This window comes from Molothrus ater, chromosome 9 (genome assembly GCF_012460135.2).
Source record: "Molothrus ater isolate BHLD 08-10-18 breed brown headed cowbird chromosome 9, BPBGC_Mater_1.1, whole genome shotgun sequence".
In the NCBI taxonomy this organism is placed as follows: Eukaryota; Metazoa; Chordata; class Aves; order Passeriformes; family Icteridae; genus Molothrus; species Molothrus ater.
This window is the reverse complement of record NC_050486.2, coordinates 10,519,508-10,546,439: the sequence shown is the minus strand read 5'-3', so window position 1 is coordinate 10,546,439 and position 26,932 is coordinate 10,519,508. Positions and strand designations below refer to the sequence as shown.

General features: G+C 36.5%; 1 protein-coding gene across 2 annotated transcripts in view; it reads right to left on the bottom strand.

Annotated features, from left to right (window-relative positions):
• The window catches only part of VAV3 (vav guanine nucleotide exchange factor 3), a 147,062-nt gene that overhangs the window by 8,864 nt on the left and 111,266 nt on the right, over positions 1 to 26,932 (bottom strand). Inside the window, exons 20-26 of one of the 2 annotated variants that reach the window (XM_036387985.1) lie at positions 18,248 to 18,384; positions 14,508 to 14,573; positions 10,882 to 10,916; positions 8,999 to 9,115; positions 8,238 to 8,325; positions 5,700 to 5,829; positions 466 to 549 (exon numbers count right to left, since the gene is read on the bottom strand). In XM_036387985.1, coding sequence (XP_036243878.1) covers positions 466 to 549; positions 5,700 to 5,829; positions 8,238 to 8,325; positions 8,999 to 9,115; positions 10,882 to 10,916; positions 14,508 to 14,573; positions 18,248 to 18,384 — 657 coding nt within the window. The remainder of the gene's footprint in view (positions 1 to 465; positions 550 to 5,699; positions 5,830 to 8,237; positions 8,326 to 8,998; positions 9,116 to 10,881; positions 10,917 to 14,507; positions 14,574 to 18,247; positions 18,385 to 26,932) is intronic. The other variant, XM_036387986.1, reaches the window with a different exon arrangement.

Below are 26,932 nucleotides of genomic sequence, written 5' to 3'. Positions count from 1 at the left end.
TTAATTAACAATGTTAATGCAGAATTTAAAGAAAGCATTCTCTACAAAAAAAAACCCCTACTGTATTCTAAGATGCTACTGCAGTATGGTTTGCTGCAGGGATGGGACGAATGTATTATTTACCAGCAAGCACTGAGATTTCCACGTTTGTGCATTTGAAAAAATACATTGAAAATATGTAGCTCATAGATGTCAACTGCATAGCAAATTAACAGTCAAGTGGTCTTGAATCTGCTGCAACTATTGAGCTTCGCAACTCCTATTCAAACTGCTTACTGCAATAAGCAGGAATAATTCAAAAGTTTAAGAGTTTTATTTTTGTTACATTTCAAGAAAAACAAGTAATAACTCAGTTTTTTGAGTCAGAGAAGAGCTGAAGTATTAGATTCGTCCCTTCCCTCACTTGCTGCACACAGAAACAACAGAAGCAAATTTAGAAGAAATATAAAAGCAGTAAAGCAGTACCTGACCAGAAAGGAGTGGAGGAAGGGGGAACAAAGCTGTAGTCTGGAGGAGTTACAAAAGAAAACCCACAGAACAAAGAAGGGGCTTAGAGGAAAAAAAAGAGAAAAAGAGAAAAGCAAAAGAACATTGAAATATTGGCATAAAATTTAAATAATAGTTTTTTAACTATATAATTCATTGATAATAAGGAAACTAAGGTTCCCTACTAAGGATGTCTGCAAGGAAATTGACTGTAATAACTAGAAAATTTGGATCTGTGATTTAATTTTTAACAATTGCATTTTTCAAAGAGTAAAGTAGGAAGAAGTCACCCATTTAGGGTTTCAGAGAAGTAAATTGTAACTGCAGCCTCTTGCAAATATTTTCAGATTTAACAAAAGTTTTTTTAATTCTTTGTGTGTCCCACTTCTTACCATTACAAAAGCAAGAACTCATGCATACATAAATCCTCTTAAGCCCAGCAACACTAGTCACATGCCCTTAATTAGGATAAAGTTGAAGTTGACCTGGAGTCAACCTTAAGCATGGAAACAAAGCATGCGTTCTGCCCTGTAAATCATTAACATTTGTAGGCATTCCACAGCTAAACTACATCCTTTAAGGCCCAAACAGAACTGCTCATATTTGCAGTTTCCCCTACTTGCAATAAACCCCTTGAGCAAGCAAAAAGAGCTTGGCCTAGGCAGGACTAGCATATCATCCTAAGCCCCTGTAGCAGCTTCCCTGGGTGAAAGCCACAGGTGCTCCTGCTCTCTTGTCAATAAAACTAGGGCACTTTTAAATGCAAAAATTAGATGAAATTAACTAGAATTGCTTCAAGTGAAACTACTGTTTATTGACCTGTTCTCACATTTTGTCCCTCTTTGGAAGAGGCAATAAAGATATATAGTATGCATCTCCTATGAAGTTGGGATCTTGGCTCTCAGCTGTGATTTGGAAAGGTACCTCCATCTCAACTGGAAAAATGATAATACAGCCTCTAAATTATAGCTAATAATATCTGTAATTACTGAACAAGAATTTTCCTTCCAAAAGTTACAGGGTTATATTTATCACTTACAGCTACTTCTCTGAATTTATTCTTCTGACTACACATGAAACACAGTAATTTGGCCTCAAAATGGTACTTGCAGGAATGATGACTAGAATGATTTTATGCAAGAATCCATGGTGGAGGTAATGGTACTGTTTTGTGCATCTTACCTGGATGACAATAGATACATTAGTGACAAGGAAACTAAAAGCATGAATAAAATAAACAGAACTGATACTGTATATTAACATTCATAAACCTTGGGTTTAGAAATAAAAAAATATCCCACAAGACAAACTAACAGCATTTTAAGTTAGTGTCTCATAGGACAAGAAAACCATGCTCCAGGGCATCTTACTCTCTAGAAACTCCCTTCTGATCCTTCCCAGTGATGATGCTTTCTCCACCTCTAACACTGAATGGACTATCTGGGATGAATGAGGGGCTCCTTTATACTGGAGACAGCAACCCCAAGTAAGAGCTCCATGGGGAATTGTGCTACACAAACCAAGAGGGCCACTTGACTCAAAAGCAGTGCCCATTCTTAGAGGCAAACACTTGCCTTTACTTCTCCAGAAGCACAATGGCAGAGTGGGACAGCAGCCCACAGGAACACACTGTGCTGTATGGGGGATGGCTGGTCCTTAACTGAGCAGACCTTATCCCGATTTTTCTCTCTGATACAGCTGGAGGGTTGGTTTTATGTGTCAAACTCTGAACAAGTAAATGTGGGCAAAGAAATCCTACTAGATTTCTACAGATAACTGATCTGTTTTGATAATAGGGTGTTGGTGTTGGCTTCTAAGCAGAAAGACTGAATTATTTTGATTCCCTAAGGGTTGGGAGGATACTTGCTTTGTTTTACTTTACTAACAGATACCTTTACACACATAATGCATTAAGCATTAGTAGGCAGTTAATGCATCAAGCATAAGTAAGATGTGATATCTAGTTAATATACCTACTCCTAGTTAACTGACAAAGAAAGATATCCCTCAGGTAGGACTTGGCTTCATGATTTAGGTTACATTAAAATTTAAATTTCATAAAGATTCAAATTTCTCTATATGATTGTGCTCTGCATCAGCAAATCAGAATAAAGTGCCATTATTCTACTCCACAGAGTAATGTCCACTTTTCTTCCCTTTTTGCCTTTATTTCATTAACTGGCTGATCATTCCTATAATCTAATGTAAGAATTAGTATTTTTCTGTGTAGCAAAACAAAACTTGATCATACTGCGTGTGCCTAGAAAAGCCTAAGATTGAAAAACTAAGAAGGAAGAATATACCATTTCCCAAAAAAAAAATCTTCCCAATTAACTTGAAGTTCTATATTGACAAAAGTAAATATCTGACAGCTTTTACAACCACATTAAAAGAAGTGTACAATGAATATGAGAACAACACGGGTGACATCTGCAAGACAAGGAGACTGAAAGCAAAGTTCTAACCCAAGTGGGAAGCCAAAAACTGGAAAGGCAAAATAACTATCCCACTGGGAGATTTTTATTAATGTTCTAAAACATTATTCTAAAAATCAAGTAGATGCTGAAGCAAGAATCAAATTCCCTGAAAATTTAAGAAGTTACAAAGTGACTTATTATGATTCATATTAGAAATCACAAGTTAAATGAAATACCAGTTGTTTTTCTTTTCCCATATGGCTTAAATGAAAACATAACAAATACCAAAAATAAATTAACATACATCTTTCTCACTCTTTTCTGGGAAGTAAAGTCAATTCAGTATTGCCATCCAATTTCACAACAGCTCAAAGACCCTGGCAGCAGGAAATTATAAAACTCTGTCAAAGTCTGCAGTGGTTAAACTAATGTTTTTTCTAAATACTTTTCCCACTTATTCTGTAAGTTATATATCCTAAAGATCCACTGTTTTGAAAAAAATGCTGAAGTCTTTTCAAAAGATGGCTTCATTAAAAAATCCAGATATGTGAATAGTATAGAGAAAAATACTGCATTAAACCCAAATCCTTCTCTAAATTAGCTTCAAACTGTCAAAGCCCATTGTATTCACTACCTTCAGCCCCATGCTGAGTAGGTGCAAAATTGAAAAAATACAGACAAGTGCCCCCTCTCTCCTCACCTACTTTGTCTAGCTTCCTTCCAACAGTTTTTCTTGCACTTGGATTATGTGGGAAGAGATCCCAAAAAATGAGCTGTGTGGTGGTCCTCACTGAGGCTGTGAGTAACCTCCATGTCCAACTGCTGCCCCACGGGACTTATTTGCTTCCTCTACTAAACCAAACTGCAGCCTCAACCTTCCCAAATTCTTTCTAAATTCAGCCCAGCAGGGTTCCCACTGCATAAATATAAGGCTTTTCTTACATCAGCTTGATAAAATGAACAAGACAGTTTAAAACCAAGCAGAGTGACCCACAGATGGACTGATAATCATGGACATTTTGGTTAAACAAAACAAAAAATAAATCACCACATTCATGGGGACACACTTTACTGTCCAATCCATTAAAGGAAGTGTCATTCAGAGTCAATCTAGATAAAGCAGCAGAATTATGGAAATCTATTAGATTTTACATGAGGAGTTTGGGAATTGAAAGGTTTGCTCTAAGACAAAACCTGCAGTTTCCACCAGCACAGTCTGTAGCAGCAAAGGGCTGATAGTTACTGTAGCAGAGACGCCTTTCCTCATCCCCTGGACTAAAATGAGAGCATCCCTCAGTCATTTCTCTTGCTCTCCCACATACTGCCTAAAAGATCTTGTTAAAGAAGATGTTTTCTTTTGTATGATGACTGAAGTTAATGAGAATGTACCATAAATCTTGTATCCTGTAAAGCAGAAAATTACTGAGCTCTTGCAGAGTAAGAAGTTGGTGGACAGTATAGATACATTCAAACTGAGATACATTCTAACTGGCCTAAGGAAAAAAGAGAAAACAATCTGGTTCAGCTCACAGTCAATAACTCAAAAAAAATGCAGAGTAAATCAAGAGAGAAGCACAGGGAGACCATGAGCTAAAGGGAGAGGAAAGGACAGGACAGAGAAATTCACCAGGAATGGACACGAACACCACAGAGAGGTGACAACTGACAGAAGTCCTGGGAAGCAGTGAAGGAGAACAGAAATGGAAAGATGAATTGGGAAGTAGTGACAGTAAATGAAATGCCAGGGACATGCTGTTTTTTCACATTCATTTGTCCTAAATTATCTTCACTTTAACTAGGAGAGGAAGAAAGCCTCCGAAGTTACAGAAATGTTATGGAACAGAGGCAAGCAAGTAAACAAAAGCTCACAAACACAGCAAATGAAAGTAACAAAGCCACCACCATCATCACACAGACTAGACTGGGCTTTTTTAGGCTTTTACAGCAGTCTCCATATTGTTAAAATCCCCATTAATTTTTATTTTCCTCTTATTATCTCTTACAGTACAAAGACGCAGCCAATGACTGCAGAACAGCAAATCTAATATTTGCTCTTTGACAGAAACATTATATATTTTCCAGAGGCCAGCCTCTGTGGAAGGTTTTATCATTAACATCGAACCTGTCCTAAAAATCATGCTAACTTCCACTTACATTGTAATAGCTTAAATAAAGGACAGCATATGCATTGCAAGGCTTCTCAGTTTATCTCTACACTTCACAACTTTTTAACTGCTATTTACAGTGGATAGTAGTTCATGAACTTTTGAGGCTTAGTAAGGGAACTCTAATAAACATTCAATGTTAAAAAACATGCATAAAAATAATTATTATATAGTAAATCTAATTTTTTTACACAACTATTTGGCATTACTGAGATGCTACTTCATAGGGCTATGCTACAAGACTGATTTATTTAAATCTCTTTTCAAGGATTAGAAATTTTCACAGATATTAACACTTGTAGCTGCACATATGCAAATTTCTTAAGAAACTAGGCAAGATGCAGTTTAATCTCTCACCAGCATGTCTAATAGAATTTTTGAATATCGGGGAGATTTTAAGTTTGGCAGCAAGACAAGCTTGCTAGACATGTTTATAAATTTCCTGGCAGATCTGAATTTGCTTAGCTTCCAAAAATCCTAGCTAAAAGCATTGCCATAGTAATTGGTTATATGTCAAAAATGGAAAATGAAAACGCTTCAAGTACCTTGTCCTTTTAATATATATATATACATACCCCAACATATATATATATATGACAGAAAGTAATCCACAAAAATTTATAATCCTCACCATTGCCACCTGTTCTGTTACTCCTCTGTCCCACTGAGTTTTCAGACTCTTTGTATGGAAATTGAAGAGTAGTATCCAAACTTCGAAAACCTTCTTTGAGAGAGTGGTGCTTGTAGTATTCTACAAGTTCCTTTCGGAAAGGAAGAAGACTTGCATTGGAAATTGAAATCACACACCATTCAACATGCTGGTGTACAGCCAATGACAGCTTCATTATACCTAGAAATCTCAATATCACATCATTTGTACATGGAGCTAGAATAAGATTAAAAGTGACTGGACAATTCAATGGAAATGTACTTCAATTGATCCATTCCAATGTGGGATTTCACTCTTCAGAAATGCAAGCACAAAGCAATGTATTTACTATAAACCCCTCAATTCATTCCACTTATTTACATCTAGACTTGCAAAATCAGAGTTGACCAAGCCAAGCTTAAAATTAGGAGCTCATACTGTGTTTAATCATTTTATTCTATGAAAAAAAACTCAACCAGAAAATCAGGAAACAAACCAAAACACACAAAAAGCATCTAGCACCACAAAAAGCTACCAAAATGCTTAGCCTATAATAGCTTACATCAGTGATAGTAAGAACTCTTTGGGCTTTGCTGTTTGATATCAGCACATCACACAAACTGGAATGTCAGCAATGAAATTTACTCCCATATCATCACTGAATATCCAGACATTCAAATTACCATGACAATACTGTGTGTGATTTGTAAGTAAGTAGCATTCAAGGTAGGATATCTGGATAAATGGAATATAATTAGTATGAAACTTTTGTTATCTTTTTGCACAGTGTAAGTCTGTAAGGATTGTTTTGTTTGGTAAAAGTAATTAGAATTCCAAATGGACACATGTTGTTTGTTGGCAAAATAAGTAAAATGGTTTTAAACTGAGGAAAAAGAAAAAATAATTTCATGTCACAGAGTTACTTTTAAAGCTTAGGTTTTAATTCCATTCTTCCGTGAAAATGGTTGACTTGACAACTGGCCTCTAAAACATGAATTTCACAGATCACAGTAGCAAGCTTACAAACAGATGAGTGAGTTAAGCAGTCCGTGGCAGCATGGATGGGGGCCTCAGGAGCCTGTCACATCACCCTGATTCACAGCAGCAGCCAGACTGACCTTTCACTGCACCCTGCTCTACACACTCAGCATATTTTAATTACTTTGGTGGAAGTTTTCCAAATGTACTATGAAAAGTAGACACAAGAATTCTTCTACTTTTTTCCCCTCCAAAGCAGTACAAAACGCTGTGTAACTGCAGATCACTACTTAACATTTCCATGGATGCTGCCTTTGTGTCTCTTCTGCTCCCACTTCTACTCAATCTACTTTTGTTCCTCTTTTCTTTAAGACACTCTTACTTTTTCTCTTGCATCTATCCAGGACAAAGCAGTTGTTCCACAGCATGTCCAAACACCACACCACTTGTGTATTTAACTCTCAAGGGCAGAATTCATAATACCCTATATCTGTATTATAAAATAATTCTTTCCTACTTGAACGTCAGCAAGGCTAAGTTGGTAGCAGCGAGGTCCTTACACCAGAAATTTCTTCTGTCCTCCTAATTCTGCGATGCAATGCACATTCTATTTGCTCATTTTCCATCCAACTTGGTCCTTTATTTATATTTCTGCTCTACTTTGGAGCCTGCACCAGTGCATTAAACTGCACCACTGCCATAAGAAGAAACCTGGCAGTGTGGCACTCCAGCTGCCATGTTTTGCCATGATCCGTTTCCAATGAATCATTTGCAGGGTTCACAGATTAAGCAGCCACCTCCCTGTGTGTGTGAGCAACACCATCATTTCTGCTGCTAAACAATGAAAAGATCTCAGGGTCCCCAGCCCTAAAACTAAACAACTCACTGGCTTGTAAGTGTGAAATAAAGATAAGAGTGCAAAAACAGCTTGGTGCATTCCTCATCAAGAAATGCATGTTTATGTTCTTCCTGTTCTAATGAGCACTTCCAGATTATCATTTAATCTCTCCACACTTCTAGGATGCTCTTGTTTTACAGAGTATTAGTTTTACAAGAGTATCAGTGGTTAAACTAAAATAATTTCCAAGGCTTCCTGGTTTTAAGGCTTCCCCCTGCTCTTGTTTTGTATTATCCTTCATTCTTATTTAGCATTTTCACATACTTGATTATACATTCAGGAAGGCTGCTGCATAAATTTTAATCCAATTGATTCCTAAAAACCAAGATTTCCAAAGACATCAAATTCTTCTTTCCAGATTCAGCCTAACTCCAGAGTGGGCTGATGAATAGGATTCAAATTCCTCCTCTTTTCCCCTTCACTACAAGGGACACAGTCCGGTCCTAACAATATCTTAAGCACATAAAATTATCACTTAGAGCTAAAACCATAAACATAAAAAATTATCCTATTAGCAGGAGTGGACACAATTGAAATCTTTCACTCACATAGCTTTATGGAATTTCATAAACCAAAGTAGCTCTCTCTAACAGAAACAGCTACAAAGAAAATCTCACAATGTTAAAAAGCTAATCAATGCTTACCATTAAATTTTTAAATTTTCTATTTTCTGCAATGTGGAAAAAGCCATCTCTTGTTAAAATCTTGATGTGTTTCACTTCGTTATTGTACCTGTGGGCAATGAATAACTTATGAATATAAATGTGTTTTTAATCAGACACAATCAATAATTACCTGAGGGCATGCCCCTAGAACACCACACACATAAATTCTTAAGACAAAATGTATATCTTGCCAAAACAAAGTTGACATCTAATCAACCAAACATATTTATTAAAGTACAGCTAAAGAAGTCATCTGTCATCAGAAAAAAAGTCACAGATAACTGCTTATTCTAATTGGGAATTCCCATGTACTTCCTGCTTTTATATTCATATTGATCAACAACACCAAGGCAAAAAAATTATTTGCACCCACAAAATGTACAAACCCACATTTTACTGAACAGTCTGAGATGCAAAGGGCTTTGAATTCTCACCAAAGTCAATCGAACAGATCTCACTGTACTGCAAACAATTCTTACTCTTCTCCAACAGACTCAACCTTTATTTTTGTAGCCCCAATTTGCTACATCAGCATCACAAAACCATTGCTTCTTTCCTCCCATAAATCCTGGATATTTTTTGACAGCACTTCAGTTCTCCTATGTTGACTCTCTTCAAGGCTGCACATAATTATATAATGGAAACAGTGGCTTGTTTTCTATATTTATTTCAAATACTATCTAGACAAAAATGAGAAGAGGGAAGCTTTCTTGAGGCATTCTTAATCCAATTCCACTTACTTAATGCTAATTGCATATTCTCCTGATTCTTTGGTCCTGTGCCGCACCAGGTAAGTGCTGTTTACTCTGTTAATTAGTTCACTTTCTGCCTGCAATCGTTCCATTGCTCCTGCAAACCTGTAACAAGGAAAATAAAAATTGCCTATGATTTTTTCCCAAGCTCCAAAGGTCTATTAAATATGCAATAGAGAGTGAAAATATTCTACATATCATGAAGACCAAAAATAAATCAATTGCAACAGAATACCACTTCCAGATTTCTGAATGAACAATAAAACATGAAAAAATTCCATGGTTGGGGGTTGTGGAATTCCTAATTAGAAAAGCACTTTTATGGATTTTGAACAGAATATCTGCTAAGGAAAGTGCTCAAGCCCAAGCATTAGCTGAATGACTACTGGCTTGAAAAGTTCATAAAACCAGCTAGCCTATCTGCATCATATGCTGCAAGAGAAGCAATACAACAGTGGTCCAGAACCTTTGAACCTCCCTGAATTCTAGGGAGATTTATTGCAACAGAATGGAGAAGCAGCCACCAGAGGTAGATCCGGTCAACAAAAGACCTAATTGAAAATTTGGTACTTACACAAGACAGGATTTTATTTCATTTCATAATTATGCATAACCTCTACAGGCTGAAGTGCAATGGGTATACCCAACATCCAGAGGAAAAAAAACTAAATAAGCCGAACCCATCCAAATTTGAAAAAGCTGATGCTAAGTGTTGAAAGCTAAGACAAATGAATCACTGATTCTGCAGCCTGGCTGCACGAGCAGATTTGTGCCCTTGCTCTGCCTTGTGGTGTGTGTAGCACATCATGAGAGGCTGTCAGGCAGACACTCATTTGCAAAACCACAGGTTACAAAACTGTTAATTAGGGAAAGTGACCTAGCTTCCAGGGAAATTATGCTTATCTTACCATTTTACCAAGGCTGTCAACCACCACAGCCCACCACTATGTAAAATTTCACACCAATACATCACAACCAATTAGAAAGGAGCTTTAAGTAAAATAATAGTTCTTAATTAAAAATCCATAGAAGATAAAAATCCATAGAAGATAAAAGCCAGTAATATGCTTTCTTCTAACAAAATTATAAATAGACCATATGATAGAAATTAATTCAAAATATCAATTTTAAATAATAAACACTTTACTTGGCTCGTTATGAAAAATCAGTATTTGTTTGGGTATGATCCTAATTTCACTTTTAGCAAGTTAAGAGGAAGTCAGAACTCATGTCTAAATGGCAAGGCATAAAATCAGTGAAAGAACACAAGTGGTGCTTACTCTGCTCTCTCAGAACCACCATGTCTTTTCTGAGTAGTGGGAAGGAGTTCACACACTTCATAAACCCCAGAGCAGCAGTGGTTGCAGTTTTGATACAACATTTTTTTCAAAGCATCATCAAGGTTGGAAGAGACCTTCAAGATTCATCTAGTCCAACCCTGCACCACCATAGACACCCCTAAACCATATCCCCAGGTGCCACCTGTATCTCTACAGCTCCAGTGTTGGGGGGGGGTTTAAGGAAATGCAGAATTATTCATGATACAAGATGTATTTAATATTATTCCTTCCTTTATTCACTCAACATGTAAGATATACTTCCATGCTTCATATTATACCCATCTCTTATTGCTCTATTTCAGACCTCCGGGACTAAGGCTGTGCAGCCACAGACATGTAAACAAAACATCAAAATCATTATACCAGAAATGCTTCTAGGCAATGCATGGTATTGCTTTCCCAAACCATTACATAATGTCTTCTCCTGAAACCTAGAAAGGTTAAACCAATATAATTTAAATTGTAGTAAACACAGTTGCTTTCTGTGACTGCTTCTTTCAGAGATTCTTGTAAGAAAAGACAGAGACTTACCACAGCTGTGAAGAGTAGTCTACTGGCTTAGGAACCTAGGATACCAAAAGATACAGATCCAGGTGATCTAATTTGTCCACAAGTCTATTTTCTTTAGAGGAAGTTATAATAAAGGACAGATATTCTGTATCATTCTGAAAGTAGTACAGAATATTTTAAGTTCTTTTCTTGTGTTTGTTTTGGGTAGGTTTACTTCACAGAAGTGTTCAAACAAAGCTTTTCTGACAGTGCCTATATTCAAATTTCATACACAAAACAGCTCAGTGCTCTGTATTGTAGAAAAGTGCACTAAGGCATGCAATCAATTTACAGTAATGTATAAACCTCATGCCATGTATTCAGGACTGTGTGGCCTTAGACTGGCCACTGGGAAGTATGCTCTATAATCTTCAGAGAGACCTGAGAATATTCCACAACTTCTATCACATGACATCATTCATTCCTTTGTATTTGACTTGGGCAGCTGTTGTACTGTATCTTGCTAAACATGTCATTTGATTCTGAAATTAAATTTAAAAATTAAACTGTAATCAGCTTGCAAAATGGATGTTATATGTACACAAACATATGTATAGATAATGTTTATTCATGCACAAGAGGCACAGTATCATCTCCCATTAGTTTGTGAAAACTCAGTATTACCCTACTCTTCTAACATAATGTGTGAAAATGCACAGTGCTGAAAAATGGATTTTAGTGAAAGGTTAACATAAATCTCACACACTTATAACTTAAGGTCACATATTCTTATGTGTTTTGTTTTTTTCCTTCAAGTAAAACCAATGGATATTTTATTTTCTGGACTCTAATAGGGTGGAAATTACAGTAACATTCTTCTCGAAATTTTTTTATTCATGATATATGGAATGTCACCAAAAGAGACTTCCAAAAACAAATCAAGTCAGGAAAATATTATTACAAAGGCCTCAAAACTTCAATTGATTGAACTGCAATCAATTACAATTCCCACTGTCTTGACCTCAGGTATCAAACAAGATCTCTATCAAGTCTCTAGACTTGACCTTGAAATAAACTTCAGTCTGGAAGACATTAAAGGTCTCTGTGACAAAAGCAGGCTCATGTGTTTGGCTTCTGTAGTAGTAAATCTTAACAGGTATTAAACAGTCATTTAGTCTAATTCTTGAGAGAGAGAAAGGAAACGTGCATTATTCCCAGAGAGAGTAGAGAAAGGGCTCTTTTCTCAGCAGCCTCTGTAGTGCTGGCAGCCCACGAAGCCCTCAGGAGCGCAGGGCACCCAGGAGAGCCAGGGGTCACCCTGGCAGCAGCACTGGCCTTGCCCATCCCTGCAGGTACTGATGGTGTTATTCAGGCAGCTCTGCCTCTAGTGGGGAGACCGGGCAAAAAATGGACCATGTAAATGCTGACACACAATTCCTAAGAGAAATGCTTCACTTCAAATGTTACATTTGAAGTGATCAACCTGATGACACAAGTTGATCACCAACCTGTGATCTTGAACCTTCAATGCCACCATTTCAAAAATTACAAAGTTTTAACATGTTTTTTACATGTTGCAAGATATCCTTAAATATTTCAAATTTGTTTCAATATTTGTAGCAGTGCTAATAAACTGGAAAGGATATAGGATATAAAAATTCAAAGATTGTTTAAGTCGATCCTCCAGAGCAGTTAAATGATAGATGAGTAGTTGCTTTTGTAAATTTTGAATGGACAAATATATTCCTATAACAAGTGTTGTTCACTGGTATAAAGAGGATAAAATCAAATGTTTTTCCAGGAGCTCTTGGCTCCTACTGTGCTATGTATTCAATGCCTCTACAGAAACTAGAAAAATGGAGGAAAGCTAGGAAGAAACAGATATTACTCACAGAGGGCATAAAATGTCTGCTGACATATACTACTTATTTTAAAGGGAAAAAATTGTTTATAGGGACATCTGTGAAAAGTCTGGAATATAGATATTCTGGAGCTCAGCAGTTTTTCATTCAATATTCATTCCTAAAGTCTTCTGATATATGGATTTTATGCTGTTTCTGGGCATTTTTATATCAGATGGTTGTAAAGACTGTTAGACTTAATAATAACAGTAAAAGTTATAGCATGTTTAAAACCTGATTGATGTTTCAGTATCTTTAACTGCATCGTTTATCATAATAAGATGTTTATATTTCATCCTTCCAAGTTAACAGTGGTGAAGCATCAATTTATCATTTTGTTCTGATCATGACACCAGTTGGTAACATTTCATGAATAGTATTTATTCATTCTGTAAAACTGCATTATTTTCAACACTCCTCTAAATAGTATATTTTAAATTTAGCAGAAAGATTTACCATTAGAAAGATACCTACATAACACCCCAGCAGCATTTTTCCTAACTTCAGGATATTACACTGACAGTGCTTTTAAAGTATATTGGTGATTCCTAAAAGTGCTGCTACAGTTGGGGTCAATGACTACACAATGACTGATGGGGTCACTGACAGTGACACCATGGAATGGGAAGTCCACCCTTGAACAATAAGCAAGGGGTGGGAAATTCACAAATTTAACAATAAGCAAAGGGTGGAGGGATGAAAGCTAAATTCACACAATTTCATCTTTATTTCAGATTTGTCCTCTCACCCAAACTAAAAAAACTTGTACCTATAAATAGTCTGTGCATTCCTCTTCAAACAAAATCCATGGTATTTTGGTATTTTAATATGCTTATATTCTTTAGGATCTCATGTATACTTGGTCTGGAAATCAAGGCACAATAAGCCCCAAAGACATATCAAAATGCAGCTACTAAGAGCTGACCCCACCTACTTATAAAAGCCATTGAAGTGGCATATCTTGATTGCTGTAACAAAAGGAATTTTATTAATAAGTCAAACTGTTAAGAATTAGGTTCAAGTAAGTGAAAACTACCTTAAAGCAAAGTAAGGACTAGGATTCATTACAGGGTTTGTGGGGTTTTATCAATTAACCTCAACAAAGGCAGGCAGTAATCTGATGCACAGTGTCACAGAGGGCAGAGAAGGAACAAGTGTATTGTATATTAATATATCATCACATCTGTACAGAAAACTCTTGAGGACATATTAGAGTACATATTAGAAAATTATTTTTCTTATTACTTTCACAACTTTTTCTAGATTGAGAAGGTTCTTGTGTGAAGTAAAGACAGGTAAGAGCATGAAGAAAAAAAGAAAATTTATCAAGCAGTCAGAATTCCAAGTTTTATATTAGTTTTACAATTTTTATACTTACTACCTAGGCTGTAATCGCTCTCTCTAACCCAAAGTGACTGGGGAATAGATTAGAGTCACAGCACTCTCACCTTTCTGCTGGGGAAGGGAGAAAGTGCACTTTCACATAAAATGTATTTGATCTACACTCTGGGAACTCTTCAGACAGTTCAATTTATTAATATTCCCAAAAGTGAAACCTGCTTATCAAACTTGTTTTCTTGACATGCCCTACTTACACCCAATAACCAAAAGTATTAGAACTCTCTACTTTAAGCAATACTGAGCCCACCATGAAAGCAGCAAGGAACTAGAAATAATATTATTTTAAGATAAAATTCATCTTGATGAACTAATGAACTAGGCAGTTTTCCTGTAAGGTGGCAAACAGAACTAAATAATTGTACTTACACATGGGCTAGGTTTTACTGCATCACTTGGGAAGAATCCAAGCTCTCCTGTTGTTAGATTTCTTCCCTAAAAAAAAAAAAAAAAATCAATTTTTGAGACATAATTGGGATTAACAGTAAATAATAATGCATGCCCACGGATTTAGGACAATTAAGACAAGAGTCTTTAAAATAAAATGCTGTTCTAATAAAGTGTTGCTCAATATTTCTGTGGGTTTTGTTGTTGTTTCGTTGGGGTTTTAATATAATTAAGTAATAATTATAACTGATAGATCTGAAAGCTCTGAGAGATAAGAGGCAAGAAGGGAGCTCAGAGACTGTGATGTGATTCCCAGTTCTGTCAATGTCTGCCAGTGTTTGATATCTTCATTAATGCTAATTATTTCCTTCAAGTTATTTCCTCCTCAGCTGGCATTCTACAGAAAGCTGCCACCTGCAACCTTGCAGATCCCCAAAATGGCTACACCACTGTGCAGCAGTGGTTGCAGCACCTGAGAGACCAAATTCCAGTGGGATTCAGAGCTCGTGATCCAACAGCCAGTGTTAAACACTTCCGTAAGGGATGCACATCAGTGGAAACCGACTGGGCAGGGAACACCAGCAGAATTAAAGATGACTCCCTGACTGTGATGTACTGACATGCTGGAGATGCATCCACACAACAATGGGGAGAGCAGGGGCAGAAATGTATCCAGCAGGGCCTAAACTGAGCCTTTCCTGCACCACAAGGGCTGCCCGCCCAGAGTGGCAGGACCATCAATTTACTCCAGGTTTTAAGCACCAAAAGTGACCTGACCATCACAAATCCATGCATCAGCAGCTCACACACAGTTCAACACCAACCAAGCTCTTCTGAAGAGCACCTTAAAGCATCATTTTATTCCTAGTAGTAATATTTGGCAATGAAGACACATGGCAGAGTAGAAGAGAGCACATACCTAAAATCCTGAACACAGATTCATAAAATGGAGGCATCGAAATGTGTATTTAGGCAAACAAATGTCTTAATTTAACTGATTTTTTAAAAGCACATAAATTCTTAACCTCTATTAAATGTAATACACTGACTGTAAATAATATACTCTCAGCATTTGGCAATGAGATTAAACATGAGTACTTGACAAGCATTGAAATCATGCAAATTATATTTCTTTTTTATTTTTGATGGCATACCTGCAAAATAAAAATAATTAAAGGGAAAAACCCTCATAAACACACATGAGTATTTCTTCAGGGTTTTAGATCCTTTTGTTTCTGTAACACTAAATGTGTAATTCTACCATATTATCAACACAAAAAATAGAGCTCAGAAAATTCAACAGAGCGGAGCTGAATGTAAAAAATAACAAGGGTTTATGAAAACAAATAAAAACATTCTTTGATTGGTACTATCCTAAGCACAATAAGTGAGTGCACCATTCTCTGTAGATCACTATACAATTTATCACACACTGTAGCTACCACTTTAACTAAAAATACAGAGAAGTGCAGAGGCAGCAGAGGGAAAATCACATAGGCAGTATTTAAGCTAAAAGTGCTTTATACCAGTGATATTTTAAAAAATAATTCTGTGCAAACAAGTGACAATCTCACAGATTTGAACCTGTGTTCAGCAAAGCAAAGCCTTACACCATTTCACATCATCTGCTTGAATACCCTTTGTATCCATATATTCTATTTACTCCTGAAACAGAAATCCCACTCAAGTACAGACCTAATTTTAAACAGAGTTCTGAAACAGTCTGCCATCTAAGTGATATTTATTTTCAATACTAATCCTACCTGAATAGCAAGTGGAACCACACTCAATAAGAGCAGCCACTGAACAAAACATATTAATGTCTATCAAGACATGTTTGACCACACTTCAGCTACAGCTCAAGCACTGCTTAGTAATCTGTATTATTTATTTGATGTGCTGTAAAGAATGAAAAAGTTTTACCTAAACCACACATACTTATCTACTACAATCATATGAATTTCTGAATGGTCAACTTAGAAAACCATGGTAATATTAGTCTGGTGGGTCAGCTGTAAATTACCCTAAAAGCCCTTTTGAATAATTAAAGATTTTAATATAAACTGCATTTTGCAGGCTCTTTCTTAATATGCATTTTAAAATGTAGATGTCATTAAAAAACTCAGAAAAATCTGTATTAAGCAGTCTGTGACAAGAGAGAAAAAAAAAATCCTGAATGATGCTAATGGAGATGACAATTTCCATTAGGATTCAAATCTATTACTGAGGCTTCTAGGGAAAAGCCTAACACACTCTCTGGTTTCTGCTAGTTAAACACAATGAGATTCTAGCTAAATTCTTTAGCATGATAATCACAAACTACCTCTAAGACAATTTCCAGTAAATTGAGCTGACAGATGTGTATGAACATGGCAATAGAATCAGTCCCACGCGGTAGCAGTAATTTTGGCTTGTACTAATTGTGTTAGTCAGATGATTACCTTCTAGCCAGTCCTGAGTCAAGAGCAGGTTTAAATGCTTCTCCAGATCAGAACTCTAGACCTTGCAGAACCAAGTCCTACATACAAAACTATACAGGCCAAACTCTGTCATTTAAAAAGATTTATTTTTAGTGATGCAAAGTACCCATGGCGTGCTAAGTAACAGGTTGGGGGGTTTAGAGGGGAGTTGATTGGTTCTTTGGGTTTGGAGGGTTTTTTGGGAGGGGGTAAGGTGGTTTGGTTATGCCTATTTACATATTTTTTACATAAAGTAATTCTATTGTTTATTACTTCCCCCAATTAAATGTTCAGGATGATACAGTGAAATAGGGAGAGTTAACTGATCCTGTCCTGAAGAGTTTGAAGAAGATTCCATCCTAACTGTAGCCAGAAAAACAGAAGCCAATAGAAACAAGAAAAAGTATGACCTAACTCATGAAACAGACCAGGCAGTTTTTATATTATATTCATTACCTTATTATAGCTTAAAATAAAAAATCAGGAAGATCAAAACAGGAACATCAATTCAAGAAGACAGATATTTTCCACTCATTGTTCTAGTAATCTCCTGATAGTTCTGTTTAGCTCTATTTCCATGTATCCAATAATACAAACAATTAAGAAAACAATCAAGAAAAATGAGATATTTTAATGCATTTACTGTTAAAGTGAATGTAAGTCAGCATTTTCAACGTTTATAGTACTCATTTAAGAAGAAATTTTAGTAACAAAAGTAGTGATGTGAATCACATGACAGCAAATTTTGCCATCAATACAATATACTTTTCCCATGTATATAAAAACCCCTATCCTTACCTGACTTGAGGCAGCAGCAAGTAGGTCAGGTGTGGTTCTGTTTTGCAGAGCTATTTCTCTCCCTTATAAATTTAATATTCACTAACTGGGTTTTGTCAACATAGCTTTTACTTATGTTGTGTTACAGAACCAGACACTGAAAATTCAAAAACTTTGCTTTTTTGAATTGCAAACACTCTCCTTAACTCTTATAATTTCACTATGATTGCCACCAATGTCATGTTCTTGCAGATTTTTTCACCAGGACTCTTACTTTAGGGTTGCAAGAATGAAGATTTAAATCATATAGGAACTACTGGCAATTTCAAAGCAAAATTAGTTGTATTAGGCATTTATTTGGATAAACCACAAAGAATTGTGTTGTTATTGTTGTTCAAAAAGAAAAAAAAATAGGAGAGCAATATATCAATAAGAAGTTGATATCTGGACAAACAGAATATAGTCATTTGCTAAACGACCCAGTACCTGCCAAAATAAGCTGTGTGCATCTCCTCTAATGAGTTCAATAGTGTCCCCAATCTGGATATGCAATGGTGGCCCATCTTGTGCTGCTGGCTGTGGGATTCCATTGTAGTTCCGAATGACCTGCATTTTTGGTAAACCTGGGAAAAAAACATTAAAAAAAATAAATAACAAACAGAAAAAAAAATCCCAAAAGCCAGAATCAATTTTTATTTAATGACAATCTACAGAATCTGAAAACCATGAGAGCAATCAAGCAAAGAAACACTGTGTCTTTAGCAGGTATTTGACTAAGGCACTAGTACTTAGTACTATAGCAGGCACAACCAAATAGAAAACAATCACTTTGGAAAAACATCTCTATCCCCCTTTCTTCTTGGAGTAAAGTTGATTTCATTCCTATGGAGACTCTTCCCTGTACATGCATACCCATGGATCTCCATAGGGTTCAAATATTAAGGCTATCTTTATAGTTTAAGGCAAAGATTTCAATGATTAGCATTAAAGACACCAATATGAATAATCTCATCTGCTTTAGAATGCTATTACCAAAAACCTATGGCCATGATGTGAACACAGCCAGGAGAGTCAGGATCACAATTCTTTTAGATTTCTCACGACACTTTTTTCTTTTAATTTTCATGTTATGGCACGATTTCTGGGTGCCTGTAGCAAAGCCTGGATCAATTGAAGGTTTCATTTTCAAGTCAAGAACTCTAGATGCACACTAGTCCTTGCACATCAAACTGACTGCATCACAGACAACTAAGCTGTGCTGGGGATTTTTTTAATATATTTTTTTTAAGGGAGCAACCCACTTCTGTCTGCTTGTGCAAACAACTACAGCACTGTTAGTAACTACAGTTCAATAATCCTCCACAGGAGTGTATCAAATATGGGGGCAATCCCCGTATCTTCAGCCAGAAGATAAAACTGTAGATTACCGTTAAGTGGGTATATCAATTTCAAACCTTAACCAGGCAGTTTTTGCTTAAGTAAGAGTTTTGTAATAATATATATTAATAATTACAGATAAGAGTGACAGGCTGTAAAGTCAAGGTTGCTGGGCTGCCATATTTAACGTGTTTCTTGCTGGAAGGTCATCATTAACTTCATTCTAACAACAAAGGATCAGCAGGCCCACAGAAGACTTATTTCTGTTGCAAGATCACTACTGTAATTTAGGTGGCAACAAACACAAATATCCATGATCTCTGCTAAATTGTATGAAACATGAAAGAAATCACCTTCCATAATTACTACTCTCTGTATTAATGAATAAATACTAATCCTAAGTGCTGATGAAACATTAAGCAAAGTAATACTAGCTCTTACATTACTCAACCCAAATGACACCTTAACTTTTACTGTTTCTGCAAGTTACTTGGCATACTTAAAATGAGCACCTAATTATTAGTAAGCCATTATTCCACTTAGGCAAATACTAGACATTACTTTGTTTCCAAACTGAAGACTTTCAGGCTTTCATATACTGATTCAGCACCAACACATGTTCCATGCACTGCATGGCAAACAGAAGTAATGCTGCACATAAGTGTCTACTGAGAGCTGACAACTTTGTCCAAATGGAAGGAAACGCCCCATCAGAATCTGAATTATAGTCTGTGTATGTGACAAGCAGACTGTCAGCAGGTACTCATCTAAGAGACATACATGGAAGTCAAAAAAATGCACAAAAAATTATTCACATTATAAAACCATGTATTTGGTGATTTCGTTTATCATATTATTAGTGTGAAGATAGAATATACTTATAACCCCACCCTTGGATTGAGCTCATCAGAATATGCTCAGAAAATAATAATGTACTTTTCAATTAAAATCCTGGTGGTTTTTTAAGATACTATAGTTTTTAAGTTATTAATCATAAACATGAATAAAAGTACTTTTTATTTCTATTTTCTATTCTATTTTCTATGATTATTGGCATCTCTGAAAACCAGGGCAAGATAACTATGGAAAAAAGGGAGAAACTGTGCTGTGTCAACTAGCAGAATTATTCAAAAGGTAACACAAAATTAATCCTGTTAAAATGTACCATGGCCAGAAGACTTGTGTATAATTCAGTATGCTTGATTCTGTAAAGTCCTATGGCAATTTTGACTATAAAGTTACCGTGGCAGATACAATGTTGGAAGATTTGATCTAACACCTCTTGACATCACTAGAAATAATCCCATCATTTAAATAGGCTTTTAGGTTACAGCCTTAATGGAGTTTATTATCTTGCTTCAGAACCCTCCTTAAAACTTATTTTTTGTAATGCCTACAGAAACTGTGATACCTATACTGCTCATTTGCTTGCTGTAGCTGGTCTCCATTATTATATTACATATAATACATTATATGTATTATATGTAATACATATAATTCTACATTATATTATGGTGACACACAAATCTTATTTTTCTACTGGAATTTTACCACCTATTTTATCCAATTGTTGTCCTTGGCCTGCTTGGGAGTTCTTCATGCTCAGCACTGTCATTGCTATGAATCCTCACTGCCTAGCACAATGTACATGCACTGTCACCACTCTCACATAAACCAGCACCTGCAGTAACTGGGGTGCAGGGCCAGGATTCCAGTACACTGCAACACACAGTAATCACTGACACTGCCATGTCTTCTTCATTTAGACTCTTCTGTAATGATACTGCCTGCTAGCTTCAAGGCCATGGATAAAAAAATGCATGGATGAACAAGGGAAATGGTATTTTGGTGCTAATTATTTTAGTACATGTTAGATTTGACTCAGATTCTGAAATGTACTTTATAGCTCCAAGTAAAACAACTGAAGGTAAATTCACTCTCCAACAACAGGAGTGTCTGAGTCACTGAGGGCCATATTCATTTCAGTATCAATAACAGCACACATGCACACACAGCCTGTATCAAAGATAGAAAAGCAGTGAGTGCATAACTAATAGGTTTTGCTAGTTATATGAAAATATCAAAATTACTTATCCTTGTCATATCATTTTAAACATTCTTTTAAATGAGTTTTTCCAGGAACAAAAGACTAAATGACATCTTTGAATCATCAATGAAAAACAAGTACATACTATTCTGGAATAGCTAAATTTTCACAGGTAAGTCTTCTTCTCTTCCCTTAAGCATAGAAAAAATAAATGGGGTACAGAAAAAATAATAAATTAAGGGAAAGAGTCAAGAAGCTCCAAATAGAATGTTTAACTTCCTTTTCAGCATGCAATTACAGATTTCATTATAGTAGCACAGAAAGAGTTTAGCAGATTAACAGTGAGCTAGTGGACATTTTGGGCAGAAATTGGTCAGCACTCACCTCCTAACATACACAAGGACAAACACTGGGGTTTGGTGCATCCAGACCTATCCATCATTAATACACCAACCATCTCAAACAATCTATGAGTTTTACAAGCTTACCCTAAAACAAAACTGTTGGTTCCAACTGTTCATTCTAGAATTCTATACTCTGAGCATTTACAATTGTGCTGGCTTTGGCTGGGATAGTTTTCTTCAGAAAAGGCAATATGAGGCTACGTATGGTTTGAGTTTGTGCCGAAAACAGGGCTTGCTTGCACAATTGTCAAGGCCTTTTCTGCATCTTCTACCACCCTGGCAGTAGGCTGGGGGTGCACAAGAAGCTGACAGGGGGCATGGCTGGGACAGCTGGCCCCAAATGACAAATGGATAAGCCATTCATATGACATCATGGTCAGGATTTGAAGCGGGGGAAGGAGGAGGAAGAAGGGACGTTTGGAGTGATGGCTTTTGGGTCCCAAGTCACCATTACACATGATGCAGTCCAGCTTTCCTTGGGATGGCTGCACAACAGACCGGCCCAGGAACACGGTGAATGAAATCTCTCTTTTGCTCTCCTTGAGTGTGCAGCTTTTGTTTTAGCTGTTAAACTGTCCTTATCTGAACCCATGAGTTTTCTCACCTTAGTGTTTTGTTCCTGGCTGGGGTTAAACCAACAAGAATCTTCTACTTTTCAGTGTAAATTAGTTCATGGCCAACTTACCTCCATTTAGAAACAGGAGCCTGCAGAGTTCTTTTCCTTGTCTGCTTTTATTTTCACACTACAGTTAAAGAGAGCAATCATAGCCCTATTAACCTTCATTTTGCTAGGCTAAACGAGCCAAGTTCTTTTAGCTTCCTCTCATAAGAGACCAATTCCTCTGAGGCAGTACACCAGCTGCTTTACAGAAGTTCAGACAGGCAAAGTCTAGGATATTTTCCTTGTCATTCTTGACATTTCATTTTTAATTGGCATATAGATTCGTAACAAATACACTCATTAAGAATCCTAAGGACTTGCTGTAATTCAATAATGCAGATAAGAAAAAGTGGTATTCTACAGAAACCTGAAATGTTTTAGAGTTATTAATTATTTAGAGTATAATTATGGATTATTTGTGACAGAAACAGTATAGACCCTCTATGCATTAATTACTGAAAGGTGAGATATGTTAAGCATTTAGACACACTGCCATTGCAATGTACATAGCTGCAGTACTGACAGTATCTGACAACTGCAGAAACATAACTGGCACAAAAATGTTACTCACAAACATGCTAAAAAGAGGCTAAAATTCCAACACAAAGGACAAGATCAGGATTTCATCCATATATTATCATTAATGATAAAAATCCCATTGGTTTCCATTAAGTCAGATTTCCACATAACAAAGTTTTTTATCAGGAAACCTTCTAATTTAAAGATACAAACGAACCTGGTAGTTTCCAACATTGAAATCAAAAACGAAACTTATCCAGTTATGACACCAATAAATAGCTAAAATTTACTTGACTTGAAAACCAGGAAAAAACCCCAGATTCCTAGAAAAGTCTTCATAGGCAGGCTCTGGGTCACAGAGCTAACATAAATTAATGATCTAAATTGTAGCTCATGAGAAAAACAGAAAGCATGATAGATCAAGATTTAAAAGGTACCAATTAGGTTATATTATAGAAGAATAAAGCCTTTCATAAACCACACCATGCATTTGAGTATTTCATCTGATAATTATGAGTCAGAGAAGGAGGCTACAATTTAGAATTAACATAGTACATAATAAGTTAGAATATCCTTTATATATGAAACCAGAAAAAGTAAACTACTTGTATTCCTTACAGCAGCTCTGCATTTCTCAACAACACTGAATGACCCTCAGAGCTTCATGCAGAGATTCAAAAATGTTATTTTTTGCTAACAACATGCATAATGCACACCCTATTATGACCTCTATCTGTCAAAATTGATTCCAGCATCTGTTATTTCCAAGCAATGTAAAAGGTGGTTTAGGCTTCAGGCAGGGATCACTCTAACACAGAAAATAATGACACAGCATATAGGACTGCAGGGTTCAAAGGTGAATTTGTGGATAAACTTTATCCTATTACCAGAAAGACATGAAACAACTTTGTCTGCATTAAACATCTCTTCTTAGTTAAATTGTAGACTTTCTTTTTCTCTATGAAAAAGTTAGCCTAGTCACCAGTATTTAGAATCTGACTGGAAAAAACCCACTAATGAAATGGAATGAAGCCTCCTGAGTTCATGAGGCTTTGAACCTGAAACAGAATTTTAGACTATCTGACAAGGCCACATCCTGATGTTTCCAGAATCTCAAGAAAACAACACTGCCTTTCATACAGGAAATGGCACAAAGGCTCACTAATTCTGTCCTTTGTTTCACCACAACAGCATTTTGGGTGTCTGTTTGGAACCTCTGAACTTGCTTTGACCTTTTTTGGTTTATATCTTTGCAGCTACTAACACAGGGAATGCAGTCCTGCTAAGAGAGAAGCTGACATTTAGTGGTTGATAATATTCCACCTGAAGTCTCTGAGCAGATACATCTCCATACCTCTGCACACTCCAACCAGGAAGTGAGGGCTAAGTAACTCATGGCAGTGTCTCATGGGATTAAATGTCTGAACAGTGGGCCCAGAGTGTCATGTAGAATTTTAAAAAAGAAGAAATTAAAAAGACATAGGCAAAGGGGAACTCATATTGAAAGAAAAAATTAGTATTTACACCATGGTAAGTAAAAGTACACTTTGAAGGCTTCTGATCAAGAAGCATAACTGCAAATAATAAAGTAGCAAGGAGTTATGATAGAAAGAGAAAAACAGATGGGTTGATGAGGACAGCAGTGTGAAGAACAGGTGGAACTGTTATACCCACAATCTGAGCATCCATGACACAAAATCACCAGCTTTGACACGTTTTTTTGGCAACATCATCTAGGTCCAACACTAATATTAAAAGCTATTTAAAGGAAAGCTCCAATCTGAGCATGAAAACAAAGTCCTTTGGCATTCTAGGTTCTTCCAATTGGCTCTGCTACCTTCATTTTTAAAAATCCTGTTCATAATCATTTTATTGCAGAATAAACCATAAACTTGGTTCTTCTCTCTTGCGTTTGTCAGGAGAGCAGCTTCCCAACTCCTCATCAGTGTCATCTATCCCTACAACCAGCAGAAGTCAATGGCTTTGTTACTGCCAAGGCAAAACTTGTCTAAAGGCCTTCTCAGCTGGGGAGGAGACATGAGGAAAGCAACACTACTAATCACTTTAAAAAACCCACTTACATTCAATTTCTGAGGCAGTCTATTAATGCCTCAAAAGAGACTAGATTGGGGTAGGATTTTTTAAATTTTAGGCCAAGTAATTATAACAAAAATTACAGAACTCACATACATTAAGATGCCAGTATAGTCTATTAAGAGCTCTCTTCAGAATGGCAGTGATTTAAATAATTACTACTACAAAATTAACACAATTAATAAGTACATATACCTCAAAGAAGATATTTTAATTGAACTTTATATTCTCCCAGTTTTAAGTCATTATTTTTGTATGTCATTGTAATTAAAAGTTCTAATTTTAGATACTGATTTTAAGCCTAACATTCATAAAACCATAGAATGGGCTGAGTTGGAAGGCACTTTAATGATCATCTCATTGCAACCTTCCTGCCATGGGCAGAGACACTTTCCATTGGATCAGGTTGCTCCAAGCCCCATCCAGCCTGGCCTGGAACACCCAGGGATGGGGCACCCACAGCTGCTCTGGGCAACCTGTGCCAGAGCCTCACCACCCTCACAGTAAAGAACTGTTTCCTAACCACACCTTCCTCCTTCCACTTTAAAGGCAAGGTGGCTGAAATGCTGACAGAGCCTGGGACTCAGGAGTATTCCACTTGTCTTCTCTTTAACTGCTTTGCCTTTGTGTACTGTTCAATCAAGTCTCACTATTGGCATATGAATAACCAGAACTCTGGAGTTTGCCACCTAATTTTGAAATCAAAAACCTACACAAGGCTGATTTTTAAAACATGGATCAGCTACCATAAGCCTTAAGCCAACTGTTAAGTTTCTGCTTATAGAAGTAAAGCAGTCCTTTCTTCCATAAACAGAAAACTTGCAAGCACTGGGGCAAATATGGGGGAAGGACATGGGGAGGGCAAAATAATCTTCACAAATGCACTCCAAACCACATCTGATAAACATTCACATTTCTCTTCCATCAAAATAGACGATTTAAAGACTGTCATCCTCCTGAACTCCATGAGTTCCAACTACTGGAAAAAACATCTTTTTTTTCACAGTCCTAGCCATGCTTTCTGTCGCTGTCCTCCCCTCTCTTCTAACAACTGTTTCCTTCCTAAAAACCTTACTGTGGTTTTGTGTTTGGATTTGCGGTTCCCTCAGTCCTTTACTACCTGTCAAAATCTATGTTTTGCGAAGACTCAAATTTTCCACCATTTCTTCTTAATGCTGCTTATAGAAATTGTATTCTTGGCAGAGACCTCTGCAAAAATGGTCAACCATCAACCAAAATGAAGATGTGTGGGAGGAAAAAATCTGTCTGCCAACAGTCTGATCAACAACTTGTTATGAGAAACAGAAAAACACCACAACTCAGGAAGTCGTCGTGCTTCCCCAGGTTTTGTAGATCTGATCATTAGCAAAAAGCCCCCTGGTAAATTGCTATATCTCCATTTTCTAGTTAAGATCCACACAGAACTTGGAACTACATTGCAGATCATAGTGGGAGTTCATTGCAAGGAAAATAAACAAGACTAGCAATATTATTCAATGTACAAGGCTGCTTTTTGAAACTGTATGAGTTCTATTTCTACACATTTTTTTGTTTTTATATTACAGTAGTTTTGCTGCTTAAAGACAGTACTTTGATCAGAAATTAGAAATTTAGCCAAGAAAATCCAAAATCCAAACTAAGTTTCAGAATAATTTTTCTTTTTTAATTTAAAAAAATAACTCCAAGAGAAAGCATTTTCTTCACTCTTAAGCAGGGATATTTATTTGGCACATTGTGACACTCATTTTAAGGAGCCTGGAAGCTCATCCCTGTGCAAGAAAAAAAACTGGCACTATAAAAATGCTTCTGAAGAGCCATGTTTTTAAACTTCAGAAGAGAAATTCACAAGGGCTGCCTTTTAGGAAAGAATGACCCTATTCTTATTTAGATGGCCGATGACCATTTGTCTCTCATCCCCCTTAAGGGTTGTTCTGCTCCTTACTCTCACAGATTCACTCCTGAGTTTACTTTACTTTTGCATCTCAAAACAGAAGCTAAAGAAACTCTGAAGATTTTGGGAAGTCAGGCAACAAAATGTTACAACACAGAAGAAATATAAAAAATTAGTC